This window comes from Populus nigra, chromosome 15 (assembly GCF_951802175.1).
Source record: "Populus nigra chromosome 15, ddPopNigr1.1, whole genome shotgun sequence".
NCBI lineage: Eukaryota > Viridiplantae > Streptophyta > Magnoliopsida > Malpighiales > Salicaceae > Populus > Populus nigra.
This window is the reverse complement of record NC_084866.1, coordinates 9,165,658-9,182,583: the sequence shown is the minus strand read 5'-3', so window position 1 is coordinate 9,182,583 and position 16,926 is coordinate 9,165,658. Positions and strand designations below refer to the sequence as shown.

General features: G+C 32.8%; 2 protein-coding genes across 3 annotated transcripts; both read right to left on the bottom strand.

Moving 5' to 3' along the window:
* Nucleotides 1-843: 843 nt before the first annotated feature.
* LOC133674827 (protein ACCELERATED CELL DEATH 6-like) lies at nucleotides 844-5,881 on the bottom strand. The gene is made up of 4 exons (XM_062096091.1): nucleotides 5,215-5,881; nucleotides 4,497-5,035; nucleotides 4,217-4,300; nucleotides 844-1,716 (listed from the first exon to the last, which is right to left on the bottom strand). The coding sequence occupies exons 1-4, from the start codon at nucleotides 5,864-5,866 to the stop codon at nucleotides 1,108-1,110; spliced, it is 1,884 nt and encodes a 627-aa protein (XP_061952075.1). The 5' UTR covers nucleotides 5,867-5,881; the 3' UTR covers nucleotides 844-1,107.
* A 6,160-nt stretch (nucleotides 5,882-12,041) lies between these two features.
* On the bottom strand, nucleotides 12,042-16,659 carry LOC133673943 (protein ACCELERATED CELL DEATH 6-like). 2 transcript variants are annotated; one of them, XM_062094886.1, is made up of 6 exons: nucleotides 16,185-16,654; nucleotides 14,631-15,370; nucleotides 13,910-14,448; nucleotides 13,599-13,682; nucleotides 12,585-12,765; nucleotides 12,246-12,477 (listed from the first exon to the last, which is right to left on the bottom strand). In XM_062094886.1, the coding sequence occupies exons 2-6, from the start codon at nucleotides 14,833-14,835 to the stop codon at nucleotides 12,419-12,421; spliced, it is 1,068 nt and encodes a 355-aa protein (XP_061950870.1). In that variant the 5' UTR covers nucleotides 14,836-15,370; nucleotides 16,185-16,654; the 3' UTR covers nucleotides 12,246-12,418. The 2 variants fall into 2 exon arrangements, with proteins under 2 accessions (XP_061950869.1, XP_061950870.1); XM_062094885.1 differs by having other exon boundaries at nucleotides 12,042-12,765; nucleotides 16,185-16,659.
* Nucleotides 16,660-16,926: the final 267 nt, after the last annotated feature.

The window sequence follows — 16,926 nt, the reverse complement described above, 5'->3', positions numbered from 1 at the left end:
TTCTTCTCATCCTACTTTACTCTTTTCTCTTCTTAAAAATCGTGTTGGCCATGTGAAATTTCAAAGTTGTCCTTTAATTTATTGAGATGTCAAATTCATTATTTATTTTTTTGATTTTTAATTCTTGTTCTTAGTCATTCTATGAAATTTTGAGTTATTTTTAATTTTATCCTTCAATCCTAATTTGTGATATATATATATATATTTTTTCTTTTCAATTTAGTCCTTTGATAGTTTTATTTTTTGAGTCCTTTTGTTAAATTGAATTTTGTTTTTAATTCCACCCTTCAATAAAAAATAAAATTATTTTAATTTTAATTTTTATAATTATTCCTTCAATAGCTAATTTTTTTTTATCTTTTTATATGATTGATTTTTTTTTAACTTTTAATATTTGATTAGTTGAGAATTAAACTATTTTTTTAATTCAATTTCATCATTTCATAATTAATGGTCTGGAATTGAGTCACATCATCTATTCTCTTTTGAAATAATATTTTTTAAAGGTTAACATGATTATTTTTTCTTAATTTGTTCTATATGCTCTAACTCACTGTCTATTTTTTCTTATCATTTAATTAAAATAAAACAAATTTATTTAATCTAGTCTGTTCTATAACTAACTTAAATCATATATCTTTCTCAATGCTTTAGAACACATTTTATGAACATTATTTTTTATTTTTTATATGAAAGAAAAAGAATCCAACCCCACATCATAGGTCAGGTCCGCGACCAGTACATACTATTTATCAAAAACGCTGCGATTAGTTGTTGTCAAACTATTTAGTGCTTAGAATTCGAAAGTCAAGTACCCTGCAACATGGAAGAAGACACACCAGAGACATGTATGTTCTGCTTTATATATAACCAGAGTCTTTACAAGAGAGTAGAGAAAGAGCTTAATATCTATTTGTTACAAATTACATGAGATTTTAATACAAGATAAAATGCCCTCCCGTTAATTTGCAAGCTATCCAGTTTGAACTGGATGGCTCTTATTATCCTTATCACAATTAATATGGCCAAACAAATACACAGAATACAAATTTGTCTTTCGAATTTCTAAAAAAATATATTAAAAAAACAATAATAAATCTTTTGATCCTATTTTGTACCCATAAGAGAAGTCCGTACACCCGTCCTTCTTTCCATTCGAGCCATCAATTTAAAGAGATTTGCTTGCACAAAAGAGAATACTGAATTTGCAGTTGAAACCATCAATCTATAGGAACAAACTAATTGGGTAAAAAAAAGACAGGCTTGGAATGTGATGATGGCTGTGAAAAATCCATTACGTTCTTGCACCGTGATTGTCAGGATGAATGTAAATGCTAAACCCATGCAGAGAAGGGAGTAAAAATTAAGAAATGTCGCTATCTCCATGCTAGATGTTACATAACTGGCACGACCTAATGATATCCGACCAAGGATTATAGCGGCGATGAGGGAGAGATTCATAGCTAGCATGTCAAAAACAATATAAGCTCTCATCAGATATTTTGAACTACCACTGTTAAAATCAGAACCTGAACCAGGCACAGTGATAGCACCAGCGAAGGTTACTCCAGCTACCAGTACTGCCACCACGAGAAGATTCCCTACCCCTCTGTTCAGTTCCTCCTTCGTTAACGTCGTTCTTAGTAAATCAAAGATAAGCTTGATGTCAAACTCGGCCATATCATCTGCCTCCACCAAAACTTTTAATACCTCACGCTGAGCAACGAAGTGTTAATTAGAAAATATATGGTATACAAATTATATAAAGCACCATGACAATATTAGCTTAATATCCCATAATAACGACGAAGTAATTCATCGCTATTTAGTAGATCAGTGAGATATTCCATATTTTTGAGCAAGTAAAGAACTTTATTTCCATTTTGGATTAATCAAATTTAAGGTAATTAAAAGAAATCTATCATTCCCTTTTCCGTAAAGTTGCAACTTCGATAAAATGTGGATGTGAAAGTTTTTGTTATAACGAGGGAATTATAGTGGAAAAAAAATAATTAAAACAAAGCAAAAATAAATGATAACGTATCATTTTACCAGTGAAATTATCGACAGAATAAATTCCGTTAGTAAATTTATAGGTAAATTGTAAACACTGTTCATCATGTCAATTACAAAGGGAATTATCAATGAAAAATTTCGTCGGTATTTTCTAGAGAGCTCTGTAACTGTTCACTTCCCAATAGCACTGTTAATTACTGTTCTTTACAGATAAAATCACCGACGGATTGAAAAGTCGTCGGTGTTATTATTTGACAGTTTTCTGAAAAATTTCGATTAAATTAAATATTACAGACGAAATCATTGATGAATTGAAAAGTCGTTGGTGGTATTTGGCGGTTTCTAAAATTTTTTAATTAAATTAAAATTTTAAATTAAATATTACAGATGAAATCACCGACAGAATGATTAAAAATATTAATATTTAATTATATGTCGGTAAAACGCACAATAAAAAGCCTAGAATTTATAATTTCACAATAGACGTTGCTCCTTTCTTCTTCTTCTTCTTCTTCTTCCTCATATGTAAAAAACATGAATATCCATTTCTTTCTCTTCTCTCCTCTCCTCAACTCTTTCTCATCTCCTCCATGCCCAGGTATGTATTCTTCTCATTTCTTCTTTTTTCTTCACGGTTTTATTTAATTAATATACTTTACGAATTGTTTTTCTTTTCTTAGCTTCACTTGCAACCACATTAAGGTAAGTTTTTTTCTTTTTTTTTCTTTTTTCGTGTTTTTTTCACTATATTTGTTTTTTATTTTATTTTTAATTATTTTTATTCTTAATAATTGTATGAATATTATTGTAGGATTTTTTTGCATATGATTTTATTCTTCTTCTTTTTCAAGCGTTTTGAGTATTATAGAGTGTTGATTTATATTAATTTAATTATTTTATAGTTTTTTAAATGGATTTTTAAAAATATTTTTAAATAATTACCGACAGAATTACATGCGGTATTTTTCCTAGGAAAATACCGACCGAATAAAGCGAATAATGTTTTTTGCGCGCCTTTTCCGTCAGTAAATTCATCAGTAAAAATATTTTTTTTATTACCAACAGACTTACCGACGGAAAAAAAATTACCGATGAAAGATTCACTAATGGAGCATTTCTATCGGTGATTTCGTTGGTAAATTAATTACTAATGGAATAATAGTACAAATACTGACGAAAAATTCTGTCAGTAAATCTAAAGATTGTGGTAATGATACAAATTATTGGTGTGATAAAATTTGAAATCAAATTGTTCAATAGGAAAAAAAAAAACGATTTCGTTCTTCGATAGTGAAGAATGTTTTAACAGCTCAAGGACTTAATATTTCTCTTAAAAAAACTAAACCTGCTTAAATCCTGGACAATGATCGGAACTCAATTAAGAAGAAATCATCGAGTCAAATTCGATTGGCTTCGACTCCATAGGTTAAGTACAATATCTTACGTGAGTTGACCCTTAGAGGCATATGGGAAAAACTAGAGAGTATTCATGCTTCTAAACCCATGACTAATCGTTTTCTTTTCAAGTAAGATTTGTACTCTTGAGGATGGATGAAGGAATGGATATACATAACTATATATCTTTCAAGAGTTATACTAGATAAAAATGAGGATAAAGAGCGAAACCTCACGTTTAAATGATGTAATTATAATCTTATTGGAGAATGAAAGGTTTTGAAGCAGAAAACAATGTCAAAAGGTAACGCGGCATTGGTGATGGGAGGTCGTCTTGGAAATAAAATTATGATTGTCATGGGAGGAACATGGCATAAGGAGGTAGATTTGGTATAAATAACTCTATTTGAGATTCTAGTCCTAGAGTGGATTGGAATGATAAGAAATATATTTATTGTCAATGAAAAGGCCATGTTTGGTATCATTGTGAGAAGATGAAAGCCGACATAGAAGAATTAAAGCTAAATCATACGAAGTCTAGAGATGTCACGATTACCATTGAAAGATGGGAGCAAAGATGATGATGTTCTCATGGATCATAAATGTAATAAGGTTTTGAAAAATTCATGGATTGTAGATTTTGCATGCTGCCTTCATATTTATTTAAAGAAATAATGTTTTGATACTCACAAAGAATATGATAATGTTAAAATTAAGATATATGATGGAGCAATGAAAACCCTTGTGATGTTAGGCACATGCCAAGACTTAAAAGAAAGAAAGTTTGTGAAACCGAAAATCTTACCATTTTGCGAACTTCTGCTTCCATCGATTTGTTCCATACACATCTCGCAGCATCATCCTCATGCTTGGTATCGATTAGCTTGTTCTGAGCAAGGACAAGCAAAGACAGTATTAATTTGTAAGTATACATTCGAAACTGAATTTGAATGTATTTTCTTGCAATCAGTTTTTGTAATTTTAAAGGTTGTCCTTTTCATTTTCATTTTTTGCAAGTTAAACTGATCCCTCGTGATGTTCAAGAGCAATTGCAAGCCCATTAAAGGCTCAGCATATAAGCATACCATTCCATCTGACTTTGGAGGTTTAAAGCGTCCGCCTAGCAATAATTTCGCAACAACACCAGATGGTTTCAACTTTTCATTATTAACAATCCTTTTATCCACCCGCTTGTCACTCACTAGTGCCTGCATTATCTCAGAACGGCCATCCATAGCAGCCAAGTGCAAAGGTGTATTTCCATCGTAATCCTTCTCATTTATAAGTGCTTCCAGATCTCGATTTCCCAATATTTCTTCCACTAATGTCATTTGTCCACTCTCCGCTGCAACATGAAGAATATTCTGTCCTTTTTCGTTGAGAAAATCCATTGGATCGAACCAATAAGTAAGTAGTTCGCGTACTACTTCAAGATGGCCCTTCTGGCATGCAACATGGATGGGTAAGTTGCCTTCTTCGTTTCTTTGTGATGCGGCAACAGGACATCGACTAACCAGGAGTCTTGCTACAAAAAGGAAACCCATTGATGCTGCAAGATGAAGGAGATTTCCCCCTTTTTTGTCCTCGGGAAGCATTATATCCGGCTTGCGGACCGCTAGTTTTTCTAGTGCAGCATAATTTAAAAATTAGATAATCAATACAAAAAACACAAAATGCATGGAAATAACTTGAATTTTATGCTTTACATAAAATGAAATTATGAAGAATCAGTTTTAATGAGACCAATAATTATAAGTGTGACATGTTATTTTTCACGTCGAAATGATGAAAACATGTGATTACCTAAATTTCCTTCCGGCATAGCTTCTATAAAAGAAGCAATCATCTCCTCGTCGCAACTCTCTACTGCCAAGTACAAGGGAGACTTGTCTTCCTTGTTCTTGTGGTAGGAAACTTCTAGGTCTTCATAACGGAGGAAACAGGCCACCTCTGGGCAACCCTTGATGACTGCATCATGCAAAGGGGTGTTTCCTTTATTATTCTTCATCCTCAGCAAGCTAGCAAGTTCAAGTGTTTTATGAGGATCAATTTTCACTTGGTTGACGAGATTTTGAATTGTGTCAAACCGTCCAGCCCTGGCAGCCAGATGAAGCGCATTATCACCCTGGAAATTTTTCCTGGTGATTAGGAGGGGGAAGTGATAACACAGTAGCTGTGTCACACCTTCGCTTCCATGGCTTGCTGCCACATGAAGCAGTGAATTTCCAGAGGCAGCAACATGTTTGAAAATGACATTGAGCACTTCCTCTGATGAAACATGTTCCAGTTTATCGGACAAGAGACGAAACAAGGCATTGAAGTTGTCTTCCTTTGCATAGGTATAGAACTCCTTCTGCAGTATTTTATTTGGCTCACAAAAACCATACTCTGCAATCGGAACTGGGAATTTAACTGCCTTCCATTGTTCAAGCTCCTCATGTACTGGTCTCGGCATATCTATTTGTAATTGCGTAGAGAGTTGCAACGTGCTGGGAGATTGTATAATGTCGGTTGAGTGCTCCATCTCTTCTTGAGTGACTTAACTTTGCTGCGGTTGTATCAGTGGTAAATTGGTAATTACATGTCTTGTTATTTGGCCAAGCAAACTACAGAATTCATAGAAAACATGAATGCAAGAGATATGCTATTTAAAGTATTAGTGAGAGAAACGTACATTAGCTACATAATTTTGTCAATACAATTATTTAGGAGCATATATATATATATAAATGTTTAAATTCAAGTCAAAATCAAGCTATTAAAGCGTTACAATTGGATGTGTTTGAAAATGTGGCTGCAATTGTTTTTTAAAGTGTTTTTTATTTAAAAATATATCAAAATAATTTTTTTTTAAATATCAATTTTTACATCAGCACATCACAATGATCTAAAAAAACTAAAAATATATATTAATTTAAAGTAAAAAAAATTTGAAAAATCTATTTTTTTCTAAATTATTTTTAAAATACAAAAACAATTAGTATTAAAGTCAAGTTAAGGCCATTCTTTTATATCCAGGTCCAAGAATAATTAAGGGTTTGTGTATTGTATTTACAAATAAAATAATATTTTATGACTTTTAAAATATTTTCTAACAGTATTATATAAATTAATAAATTATATGCATAAATATATCAAATTAACATAAATTTTATTAGCGCAAACAACTGATGCTAGTTTGTTAAGAATTTGAATAGAATTTTCAAAAATAATTCTCATAATACAAAGGAGAAAATAATACATCTATTTAACCTAGTTTAGCCAATTACCTATTTCACAGGCGAAAATAATTCCCGGATTTTGCTGTAATAAAAAATGAGGATATAACAAAGAAAGAGCAACATTTAAACCCGAAATCAATTATACTCATATCATAATAGAGTAATTAGAATTACAAACCTGTACTTAAGAAGAGAGTAATACTACAATATCCCAAAAGTCTAATAAATACCTTGATGTGATGATTGATATTTCACAAAAATATAAGGTATTTCTGGCTCCGAGTTAGTGAATAACTCAATAAAATTGAATTAAATCAGTGGTATATATATTAAACAAAAAGATATATCGAATATTAAATTTACATTATACAATAAAAATCCATAAATCAAATATTCAGTGAAATACAAAATAAAACACAAGGGATCAACACATAAATTTAAAAGAGTTCATAAATTATTTTTATTTTATTTTCTAATATAAAAAAAGATCTCGGTTGGTCAAATATATATATATATATATATATATATATATATATATATATATATATAAAGGATTGGGCTAGGTAAGCCTGAGACCCAAACTCAGAGTTTCCTTTTTAAGGTGAGAGTTCAGCTCAGTCGGTATAGACCGGGACGGACCCAGCCGGTCCAGCCTAGAATCGAGCGTGTACATTGATAAGTTAATTAAATTTCAAAGTGCACAGTGTTAAGTGGAATTGAAATTGTAAGAGTGGGGAAGGGAAGAGACTTACCTGGTAGTTCTGGAGATGAGGACTGGTCGACTAGTTACTGTCTTCCTCTGCTTTCACCTCTGTTCTTGCTTTTCTCTGATCGGTTACTCCCCTGGTCGTCCTCCTCTTTGCCCAGGGATCAGTGTTATAAACTGTGCATGTTTTTGTCTGCATCGCGAATTACTGTAGAAATGTTTTTCTCGTGTATTGTACTGTTTTTGTCTGCATCGCGAATTACTGTAGTAAGGGAGACATAATGATATATTATAAATACTAATGAAATATCAAGTAGGGGGGGACATAATGTGCACTCTAGCTGGAAGCACATTAATTACTCTCATGACGTTATATTATAAATACTAATGAAATATCAAGTAGGGGGGGTTTGTCTAATTCAACTAATATATAAATATCAAGTAAGGAGGGTTAGTCTCCACATATATAAAATAATATTTCATTGTTATTTAACCGATTAGAATAAAATATAACCTCGAAGGCTACATTCATCCTGATGTAGGTATTGCATACTCCTTGAAGCCCAATAGTAGATTTATGTTATTGGTGCTCTTGATCTCCAACTGCAACGGTCTCGATCTCCCAATCCCCAACTGCTCTTGTTTTCCCCAGTTCGTCCTCAGTTCGTTCCTCCTGGTGTGTTCTGTGTGTTTCGTTCCCCTGCTGTGTTCTGTTCGTGGGTTTTCTCTGTTCTTTTCTTTCTCTTCGTTCGTCCTCTGGTTCTCTCGGTTTGCTCTCAGTCCCCTAGTCTTCCTCCTCTTCGTCCTCCCCCTTCCTCCTGGAGGCCTCTGGCTTCATAGCCAGAGAATGCCATACGTTTCAGTAACGTATTGCATCGTGGGCAGGTGAGGCGTTGAGGAAGATGAACAGCTCGTCTGGAAACGGCGCCGTTGCTTTTCTGTCGGTTTGGTCACTGAAGTTTGGAGATTTCGCAATCAAGCCCCTTAATCAGGAAATTCCGTCTTTTTGTTTTTTAATTTCGCCCCTGGATAAATTGTAATTGGACCCCTGGCTTTTATTGCCATTTACTAAACAATCCCTTAGTTTCTGAATGTTTCAATTCAGTCCTTAATTAATTCTTCAACTTTTACTTCTTTCAAAATTACCCCTAGAAAGATCAATTAAACTCCCTATAGTAACCCCCGCCTTTTCACTTTGATCCTTAGTCTTTAATTCCTTGCAATTTTGACCCAAATCAACCCCAAACTTTAGTATTTTTTAAAATTAAGCACCTGATTTCATTAATAAAACTAATTTCAAGTTCAATTAAGTCTCAAAACTTATCAATTCTTCAATTAAGCCTTGATTTGATTAATTAAACTGATTCAAAGTTTAATTAAGTTCTCAAACTTCTAATTTATGTTGTCTTGACCTAAATTTCAATTTATTCTTCATTCAATTTATTTTTTTCATTTTTTTCATCATCATTTTTTATTCTCATTTTTATTATTTTTATAAAAAAAATAGTAAAAAATTGAGTTATGAAAATAAATATAAAATCAATTACTATTATCATTATCGTTATTATCATTACCATCACTCATTATTAGAAATTTCCTTTGATGGCTCAAATAGAAAAAAGGCCTTAAAAATTATGATAGGCTTATAGACTCATTAGAGACAAAATTCTTTCGACCATGTTTTGAGGTTAGACCAAGATGTGGTGTCATAATTTTGATTTCAAATCTATTATTGGCTTTTAGAATCTTTGTACAAAGCTCATAACTTAATTTAGAATAAACATCCAAGCTAGGAAAAGCTCTATCTAGGTGTAAGGGTACTATACTACCTAATACAAAGGGTATCACAACAAGAGAACAACCCAGAAGGACGAACCAGAATAGCAGGGCTATTATTCCCCTACTGCTTCTCAAAGAAACAGAGGAATGCGTAAGAACCAAAGAAGATAGGGACGAAAGAGAAAGAACAAACACGGGGAAGAAGGACTAAGGAGCACATAACAGAGGAAACCAGAGGAGAAAGCAAATAAAAAATAGAAAGGAAGAGAAGAGAATCTTCCAAAGCCAGTGTTATTCCCAGTCTTTCGCCTTCAGCAACGTCTGCAGATCAAGTAAGTTTTTCGTTCCCTCCTCTTCCATTTTTCATTACAAAGTCATTGTGCAGCTTGAATTTAATTAATCCTTCACTGTGCACACACGTGTTGCTTGTGCCTCCTGCTGACCAGCCGAGTCACTAGCTTGGGCCAGTGACCCTGCTTGGCATGTTGGGTCCAGCCCAGCCACATGGGCTGAGCTGGGCCTAGGCCAAAAAAATAAAAAAGTAGAAAAGTAGAAAAAATAAAAAAAATAAAAAATGTGTATACATGAATAAAAATAATATAAATTTATTGGTTTATTCACTGACGCCAGAGTTAGGAATAAAAATACCGGTTTAAATTTATATTATTTTTATTCATTGTATTTTATTTTATTTAGCTAGAAAAATAAAAAAAAATATGTGCATGCATAAAAATAAATTTATTTTTATTTATTTATTTATTCACTGACGTTAGAGTCAGAAATAAAAATATTGATCTAAATTTATTTTATAGCTACGTAATATTTACCAACGCCAGAGTTGGAAGTATCCGTAGTTGAATATTCACTGGCGCTAAAGTCAGGAATATTATAAGCAAATTAGCATGGCATAAACCAATAAATGTTTAACAATTAAGACAAAACCAACAATGCAGTCTGTCTTAGGCAGAACGTTTAAGAGGTGATAATATCTTTCCTTTTACGTAACCAGTTTCAAACCATAAAATCTCTGTTGACCAGTTAGGGTTCCTAGTGACCATAATACTAGATGACGACTCTTTAAACAAGATCTTTTTTCTAAAAGAACAAAATGCTAGATATCTGTTCTTTTTCTATAATCAAGAAAAATTTTAAGACCGCTGCAATATCAAGTGTGACAATATAGCCTACAATAAATTTTACTTGTAAACTATCTTTCTCTCACACCTTACATGCTTTTCTAAGAATAAAATTATGTAAACTTAGTTCTTTAAAAAAATTAGTGTTTAAGCTCAAAAAGGATAAGGGACATGATGTTGATACATGTATAACGCCAAAGTATAATTCAACAAAGCTTTAAAGTTTCAATTGATTCAAAGATTGCCTAAATAATTTCTTAAGTAATATTTTATCCAAGAAACCATGAGCATCATCAAACAACTTTAAAAGTTTGTTAAGACCATATAAATTTATAATATTCACATAAATTTTTTCTAGGTATGCAAAATAATTATTGATCTTGATGACCATTCATTGAATATAGAAAATCTTAAATTAAGCAAAATCAAGTCAAGAATTAACAAAATAGACTCATGCAATAAGATATATATATATATATATATATATATATATATATATATATATATATATATATATATATATATAGCCCATATCATAGCTCAGGTCCACTACTAGTACATACTATTTATCAAAAACGCATGTGATTAGTTGTTGTCAAACTATTTAGTGCTAAAAATTCGAGAGTCAAGTACCCTGCAATATGAAAGAACTCTGTAACGACACACCAGAGACATGTACGTTCTGCTTTATTAATAAGAACTCTAAAACGCGTGGCAGCAGGGTTTTTTTTGTTTTTTTTGCTTTTGTTTCTTCTGTTTTTTACATACAGTGTGAAACACTTGACTTTTTCTTCTTTTTTTTTTTCGTTTTTGTTTTTTTTTTTTTGCCTATGGGTTTTTTTTCTTTTTTCTTTGTGTTTTTTTTCCTTTAATGAATTTTTTTTGTTTAATTTAGTTTGTTAATGTAAAACTTTTTTTATTTAATTATCATATTTTTATTACACGGATCTCGGATTTGACCAGTTAACCTGAATTTTTTTTGTTTTTTTCCTTTTTAATCAATTTTTTTCGTTTGACCCATCAATTTTTTTTTTCTATTTAGTTATCAAACTTTAATGACGCGAATCTCAAGTTTGACGGGTTAATCTGATTTGACGAGTTAACTCAGTTGATTCCGATTTTTTTTTCTTTTTCCTCATTAGTAACAGGCATATCTCTTTTGTTTGTTTTTGTTTTTTATTATTTTTAATTAATTTTTTTCGTTTAGTTTAGGTTGTTAATGTTCAGTTTTTTTTCTATTTAGTTATCAGACTTTCATGACACGGATCCCGGGTTTGATAGGTAACCTGGTTTGACGGGTTAGCCCGGTTAATTCTGGGTAACCCGTCAATTTTTTTTTCTATTTAGTTATCAAACTTTCACGACACGAATCCAAGGTTTGACAGGTTAACCCAGTTAATTCAGATTTTTTTTTCTTTTTCTTCATTAGTGTTTTTCTTTCTATTGGTTTTTTTCTTTTTAATTAATTTATTTAATTATCATACTTTTATGACATAATCTTGCAGCCAGATCCACATGCAAGGCAGATCCACATGCAAGGTTATTGGGTCTGGTATTAAAGCTAGACCTAGACCTACAGGGTTATGCAAGTTTAATATTATTATTATTATTATAAATATTATTTTTGGATCAGGCGTTATAACCAGATCTAAAATTCTTGGATATAGCTTTGCAGAAAGACCTAATACTTTTAGATCTTAGTTTTTTTTTTTATATTTTTTATATAAAAAAGATTAACCAGCAGCATAGGGCGGGTTATGTGACTAGTATATAACCAGAGTCCTTGCAGGAGAGAAGAGAAAGAGCTTATCTATTTGTTACAAGAGATACAAATTAATTACAAGAGATTTAAATACAAGATAAAATGCCCTCCCGTTTGCAAGCTATACAGTTTGAACTGGATGTGATCGTATTCTCTACCCATAAGAGAAGTCCGTACATCCACCCTTCTTTCCATTCGAGCCATGAATTTAAAGGGATTTGCACGCAGGAAAGACAATACTGAATTTGCAGTTGAAAGAATCAATCCATAGGAACAAACTAATTGGGTAAAAAAAAGATAGGCTTGTAATGTGATGATGGTTATGAAAAATCCAGTACGTTCTTGCACCGTGATTGCTAGGATGAATGTATATGCTAAACCCATGCAGAGAAGGGAGTAAAAATTAAGAGATGTCGCTACCTCCATGCTTGATGTTACATAACTGGTACGACCTAATGACATCTGACAAAGGATTATAGCGGCGATGAGGGTGAAATTCATAGCTAGCATGTCAAAAAAAATATAAGCTCTCATCAGATTTTTTGAACTATCACTGGTAAGATCAGAACCTGATCCAGGCACAGTGATAGCACCAGCGAAGGTTACTCCAGCTACCAGTACTGCCACCACGAGAAGATTCCCTACCCCTCTGTTCCGTTCCTCCGTCGTTAACGTCGTTAAATCAAAGTTAAGATTGATGTCAAACTCAGTCTTATCACCTGCCTCCACCAAAACTTTTAATACCTCACGCTGAACAACAAAGTGTTAATTAGAAAATATATGGTAAACAAATTATATAAAGCATCATGACAATGTTAGCTTAATATCCCATAATAACGAAGAAGTAATTCATCGCTATTTAGTAGATCAATGAGGTATTCCATATTTTTGTGCAAGTAAAGAACTTTATTTCCATTTGGATTAATCAAATTTAAGGTAATTAAAAGAAATCTATCATTCCCTTTTCCGTAAAGTTGCATCAAATAATTATGACTATATTTAGTAGATCAGTGAGGTATCCAAAATATATTCCCTTTTCCGTAAAATTTTTTTTTAATGCATTATAAACTCATGTGAAAAACACATCCTTAAAGTCTCTTTGATGGAGACTTAATCTCAATTAAAAGAATATATTTTGGATAAAATGTGGATGTAAAAGTTTTTGCTATACTAGAATATATTTGCTTCCATCACTTGATTAGCTTCTTATGTGGACCCAAACGGCTAGAATACAAAGTAATTTGACTTCAAGGAAATTTTTTGTGTCTTCTCTTGTTCTACAGGTACAAAAAAATCAAATGTGACTCATGAAGTTTTGATAATTAATAGATCTTTTCAAGTAAGCATTTATTTTTAAAAATTTATTTTTGACATATCAACTTTGAAAATATAAAAAACATATTAATTTTAAATAAAAAATTAATTAACTTTTTTTAAAAGTAATTTCAAAACACAATTCCAAACATAAAGGTAGTTGTGGTGCGTTCGTGGAGATTAATAATAATTTGTATAAGTTGATATAAAGTGCAGTTTAAGTCGAAGCATAAGATAAAGTGCAGTTTTAGTGAAACCGAAAATCTTACCATTTTGCGAACTTCTACGTCCTGCGATTTGTTCCATACGCCTCTCGCAGCATCATCCTCATGCTTGGTATCGATTAGCTTGTTCTGAGCAAGGACATGCAAAGACAGTATTAATTTGTAAGTATACATTCGAAACTGAATTTGAATGTGTTTTCTTGCAATCAGTTAAGGTTGTCCTTTTCATTATCATTTTTAGCAAGTATATATGATGATTAATTTGGAGTATGATCCCCCGTGATGTTCAAGAGCAATTGCAAGCCCATTGGCACCATAAGGTCAGTTTTTCGAAAAGGCTCAGCGTATAAGCATACCATTCCATCTGAATTTGGTGCTTCAAAGCGTCCGCCTTGCAATAATTTCGCAACAACACCAGATGGTTTCAACTTTTCATTATTAACAATCCTTTTATCCACCCGCTTGTCACTCACTAGTGCCTGCACTATCTCAGGACGGCCATACATTGCAGCCAAGTGCAAAGGTGTATTTCCATCGTAATCTTTCTCATTTGTAAGTGCTTCCAGATCTCCATTTCTCAATATTTCATCCACTATTTTCCTCTGTTCACTCTCCGCTGCAACATGAAGAATATTCTGTCCATTTTCGTTGAGAAAATCCATTGGATCGAACCAATAAATAAGTAGTTCGCGTACTACTTCAAGATGGCCCTTCTGGCATGCAACATGGATGGGTAAGTTGCCTGCTTCGTTTCTTTGTGATGCGGCAACAGGACATCGACTAACCAGGAGTCTTGCTCCAAAAAGGAAGCCCATGGATGCTGCAAGATGAAGGAGATTTCCCCCTTTTTTGTCCTCGGGAAGCATTATATCCGGCTTGCCGTCCGCTAGTTTTTCTAGTGCAGCATAATTTAAAAATTAGATAATCAATACAAAAAACACAAAATGCATGGAAATAACTTTAATTTTATGCTTTACATAAAATGAAATTATGAAGAATCATCAGTTTTAATGAGACCAATAATTATAAGTGGAACATGTTATTTTTCACGTCCAAATGATGAAAACATGTGATTACCTAAATTTCCTTCCGGCATAGCTTCTATAACAGAAGCAATCATCTCCTCGTCGCAGCTCTCTACTGCCAAGTACAAGGGAGACTTGTGTTCCTTGTTCTTGTGGTAGGAAACTTCTAGGTCTTCATAAACGAGGAAACAGGCCACCTCTCGGCAACCCTTGATGACTGCATCATGCAAAGGGGTGTTTCCTTTATTATTCTTCATCCTCAGCAAGCTAGCAAGTTCAAGTGTTCTATGATGAATTTTCACATGCTAGACGAGATTTTGAATTGTGTCAAACCGTCCAGCCCTGGCAGCCAGATGAAGCGCATTATCACCCAGGAAATTTTTCCTGGTGATTAGGAGGGGGAAGTGATGACACAGTAGCTGTGTCACACCTTCGCTTCCATGGCTTGCTGCCACATGAAGCAGTGAATTTCCAGAGGCAGCAACATGTTTGAAAATGACATTGAGCACTTCCTCTGATGAAACATGTTCCAGTTTATCGGACAAGAGACGAAACAAGGCATTGAAGTTGTCTTCCTTTGCATAGGTATAAAACTCCTTCTGCAGTATTTTATTTGGCTCAGAAAAACCATGGTCTTTCGGAACTGGGAATTTAACTGCCTTCCATCGTTCAAGCTCCTCATGTACTGGTCTCGGCATATCTATTTTTAATTGCATAGAGAGGTTGCAACGTGCTGGAAGATTGTATAATGTCGATTGAGTGCTCCATCTCTTCTTGAGTGACTTAACTTTGCTGCGGTTGTATCAGTGGTAATTACATGTCTTGTTATTTGGCCGCAAGGAAACTAAAGAATTCATAGAAAACATGAATGCAAGAGATATGCTAATTAAAGTATTAGTGAGAGAAAACGTACATTAGCTACATATTTTTTCTCAATACAATTATTTAGGAGAATATATATATAAATGTTTAAATTCAAGTCAAAATCAAGTTGTTGATGGGTTGTGATTGAGGGTGTGATTGTGGTTTCTTTTTTAAAGTGTTTTTTACTTAAAAAATAATATTTTTTTATTTTTTAAAAATTATTTTTAACATTAGTATATTAAAATGATCTGAAAATACCAAAAAAGTATTTATTTAAAACAAAAAAAAATTAAAAAAATAAATATTTTTTAAAAACACTTTTAAATCGCAAAAAAAAACAGTGTAAAATTCCAGTTAAGACATTCTTTTATATCCAGGTCTAAGAATAACTAAGGGTTTGTGTATTATATTTATAAATAAAATAATATTTTATGTCTTTTAATATATTTTCTAACAGTATTATGTAAATTAATAAATTCTATGCATAAATATATCAAATTAATATAAATTTTATTAGCGCAAACAACTGATGCCAGTTTGTGAAGAATTTGAATAGAATCTTCAAAAATAATTCTCATAATAAAAAGGAGAAAATAATACATATATTTAACCTAGTTTAGCCGATTACCTATTCCACAGGCACGCAAGTATCGTGCGTGTACAGTGATGAGTTAATTAAAATCCAAAGTGCACAGTGTTAAGTGAATTGAAATTGTAAGACCGGGGAAGAGAAGAGACTTACCTGCTAGTTCTGGAGATGAAGACGTGATGGAGGACTGTTCGACTAGTTACTTTCTTCCTCTGCTTTCACCTCTGTTCTTGCTTTTCTCTGATCGGTTTCTTCCTGTCCGTCCCCTGTTCTGCGTGTGTTTCGTTCTCCTGTGGCCGGTCGTCTCTGTTTTTCCTGGGTTTTTTTCGTTCGTTCGTCCTCTCTGCGTTTGCTTGTTTTTCCCCTGCTTTATTTTTCCCCAGTTCGTCCTCAGTTCGTTCCTCCTGGTGTGCTCTGTGTGTTTCGTTCCCCTGTTGTGTTCTGTTCGTGGGTTTTCTCTGTTCTTTTCGTTCTCTCCGTTCGTCCTCTGGTTCTCTCGGTTTGCTCTCAGTCCTCTGGTCTTCTTCCTCTTCGTCCTTAGTTCGTCCTTCCCCTTGATGTGATGATTGGTATTTCACAAAAACATAAGAGATATAAAAATAAATAAAGATATCAAATAAACAAACCTTTCGATGAGAGAAGGCTTTACCTCAAAATGAACATATTACTATAATAAAACACATTCAACAAACCATAAGTGACGAACTTAAATTATCTATAACTAAGAGGATAAGTGTTTTACTATAAAGAGAGTTATTATAGACTGTGAATGCTTGTATTGTTCCAGCACGAATTACTATAAACTATGAATGTTTTCATTGTATACTATTTTGAGTTTACTCTTTTCTAAAAGTACTGTTGGTTAGGGAGGCGTACCAGCAAAGGCTACCCTTAC

What these genes read in the sequence shown, in the direction of transcription:
- LOC133674827 (XM_062096091.1), bottom strand. Translation starts at nt 5,866, where the DNA reads ATGCCGAGACCAGTACATGAGGAGCTTGAACAATGGAAGGCAGTTAAA. An exon ending in CTCCAAAGTCAGATGGAATG is followed by an intron (nt 4,301 to 4,496) that starts GTATGCTTATAT and finishes GTCCTTGCTCAG; the next exon opens with AACAAGCTAATCGATACCAA. An exon ending in AAGCAGAAGTTCGCAAAATG is followed by an intron (nt 1,717 to 4,216) that starts GTAAGATTTTCG and finishes TTCGTTGCTCAG; the next exon opens with CGTGAGGTATTAAAAGTTTT.
- LOC133673943 (XM_062094885.1), bottom strand. Translation starts at nt 14,835, where the DNA reads ATGAAGAATAATAAAGGAAACACCCCTTTGCATGATGCAGTCATCAAG. An exon ending in TATGCCGGAAGGAAATTTAG is followed by an intron (nt 14,449 to 14,630) that starts GTAATCACATGT and finishes ATGCTGCACTAG; the next exon opens with AAAAACTAGCGGACGGCAAG. An exon ending in ACGTAGAAGTTCGCAAAATG is followed by an intron (nt 12,766 to 13,598) that starts GTAAGATTTTCG and finishes TTTGTTGTTCAG; the next exon opens with CGTGAGGTATTAAAAGTTTT.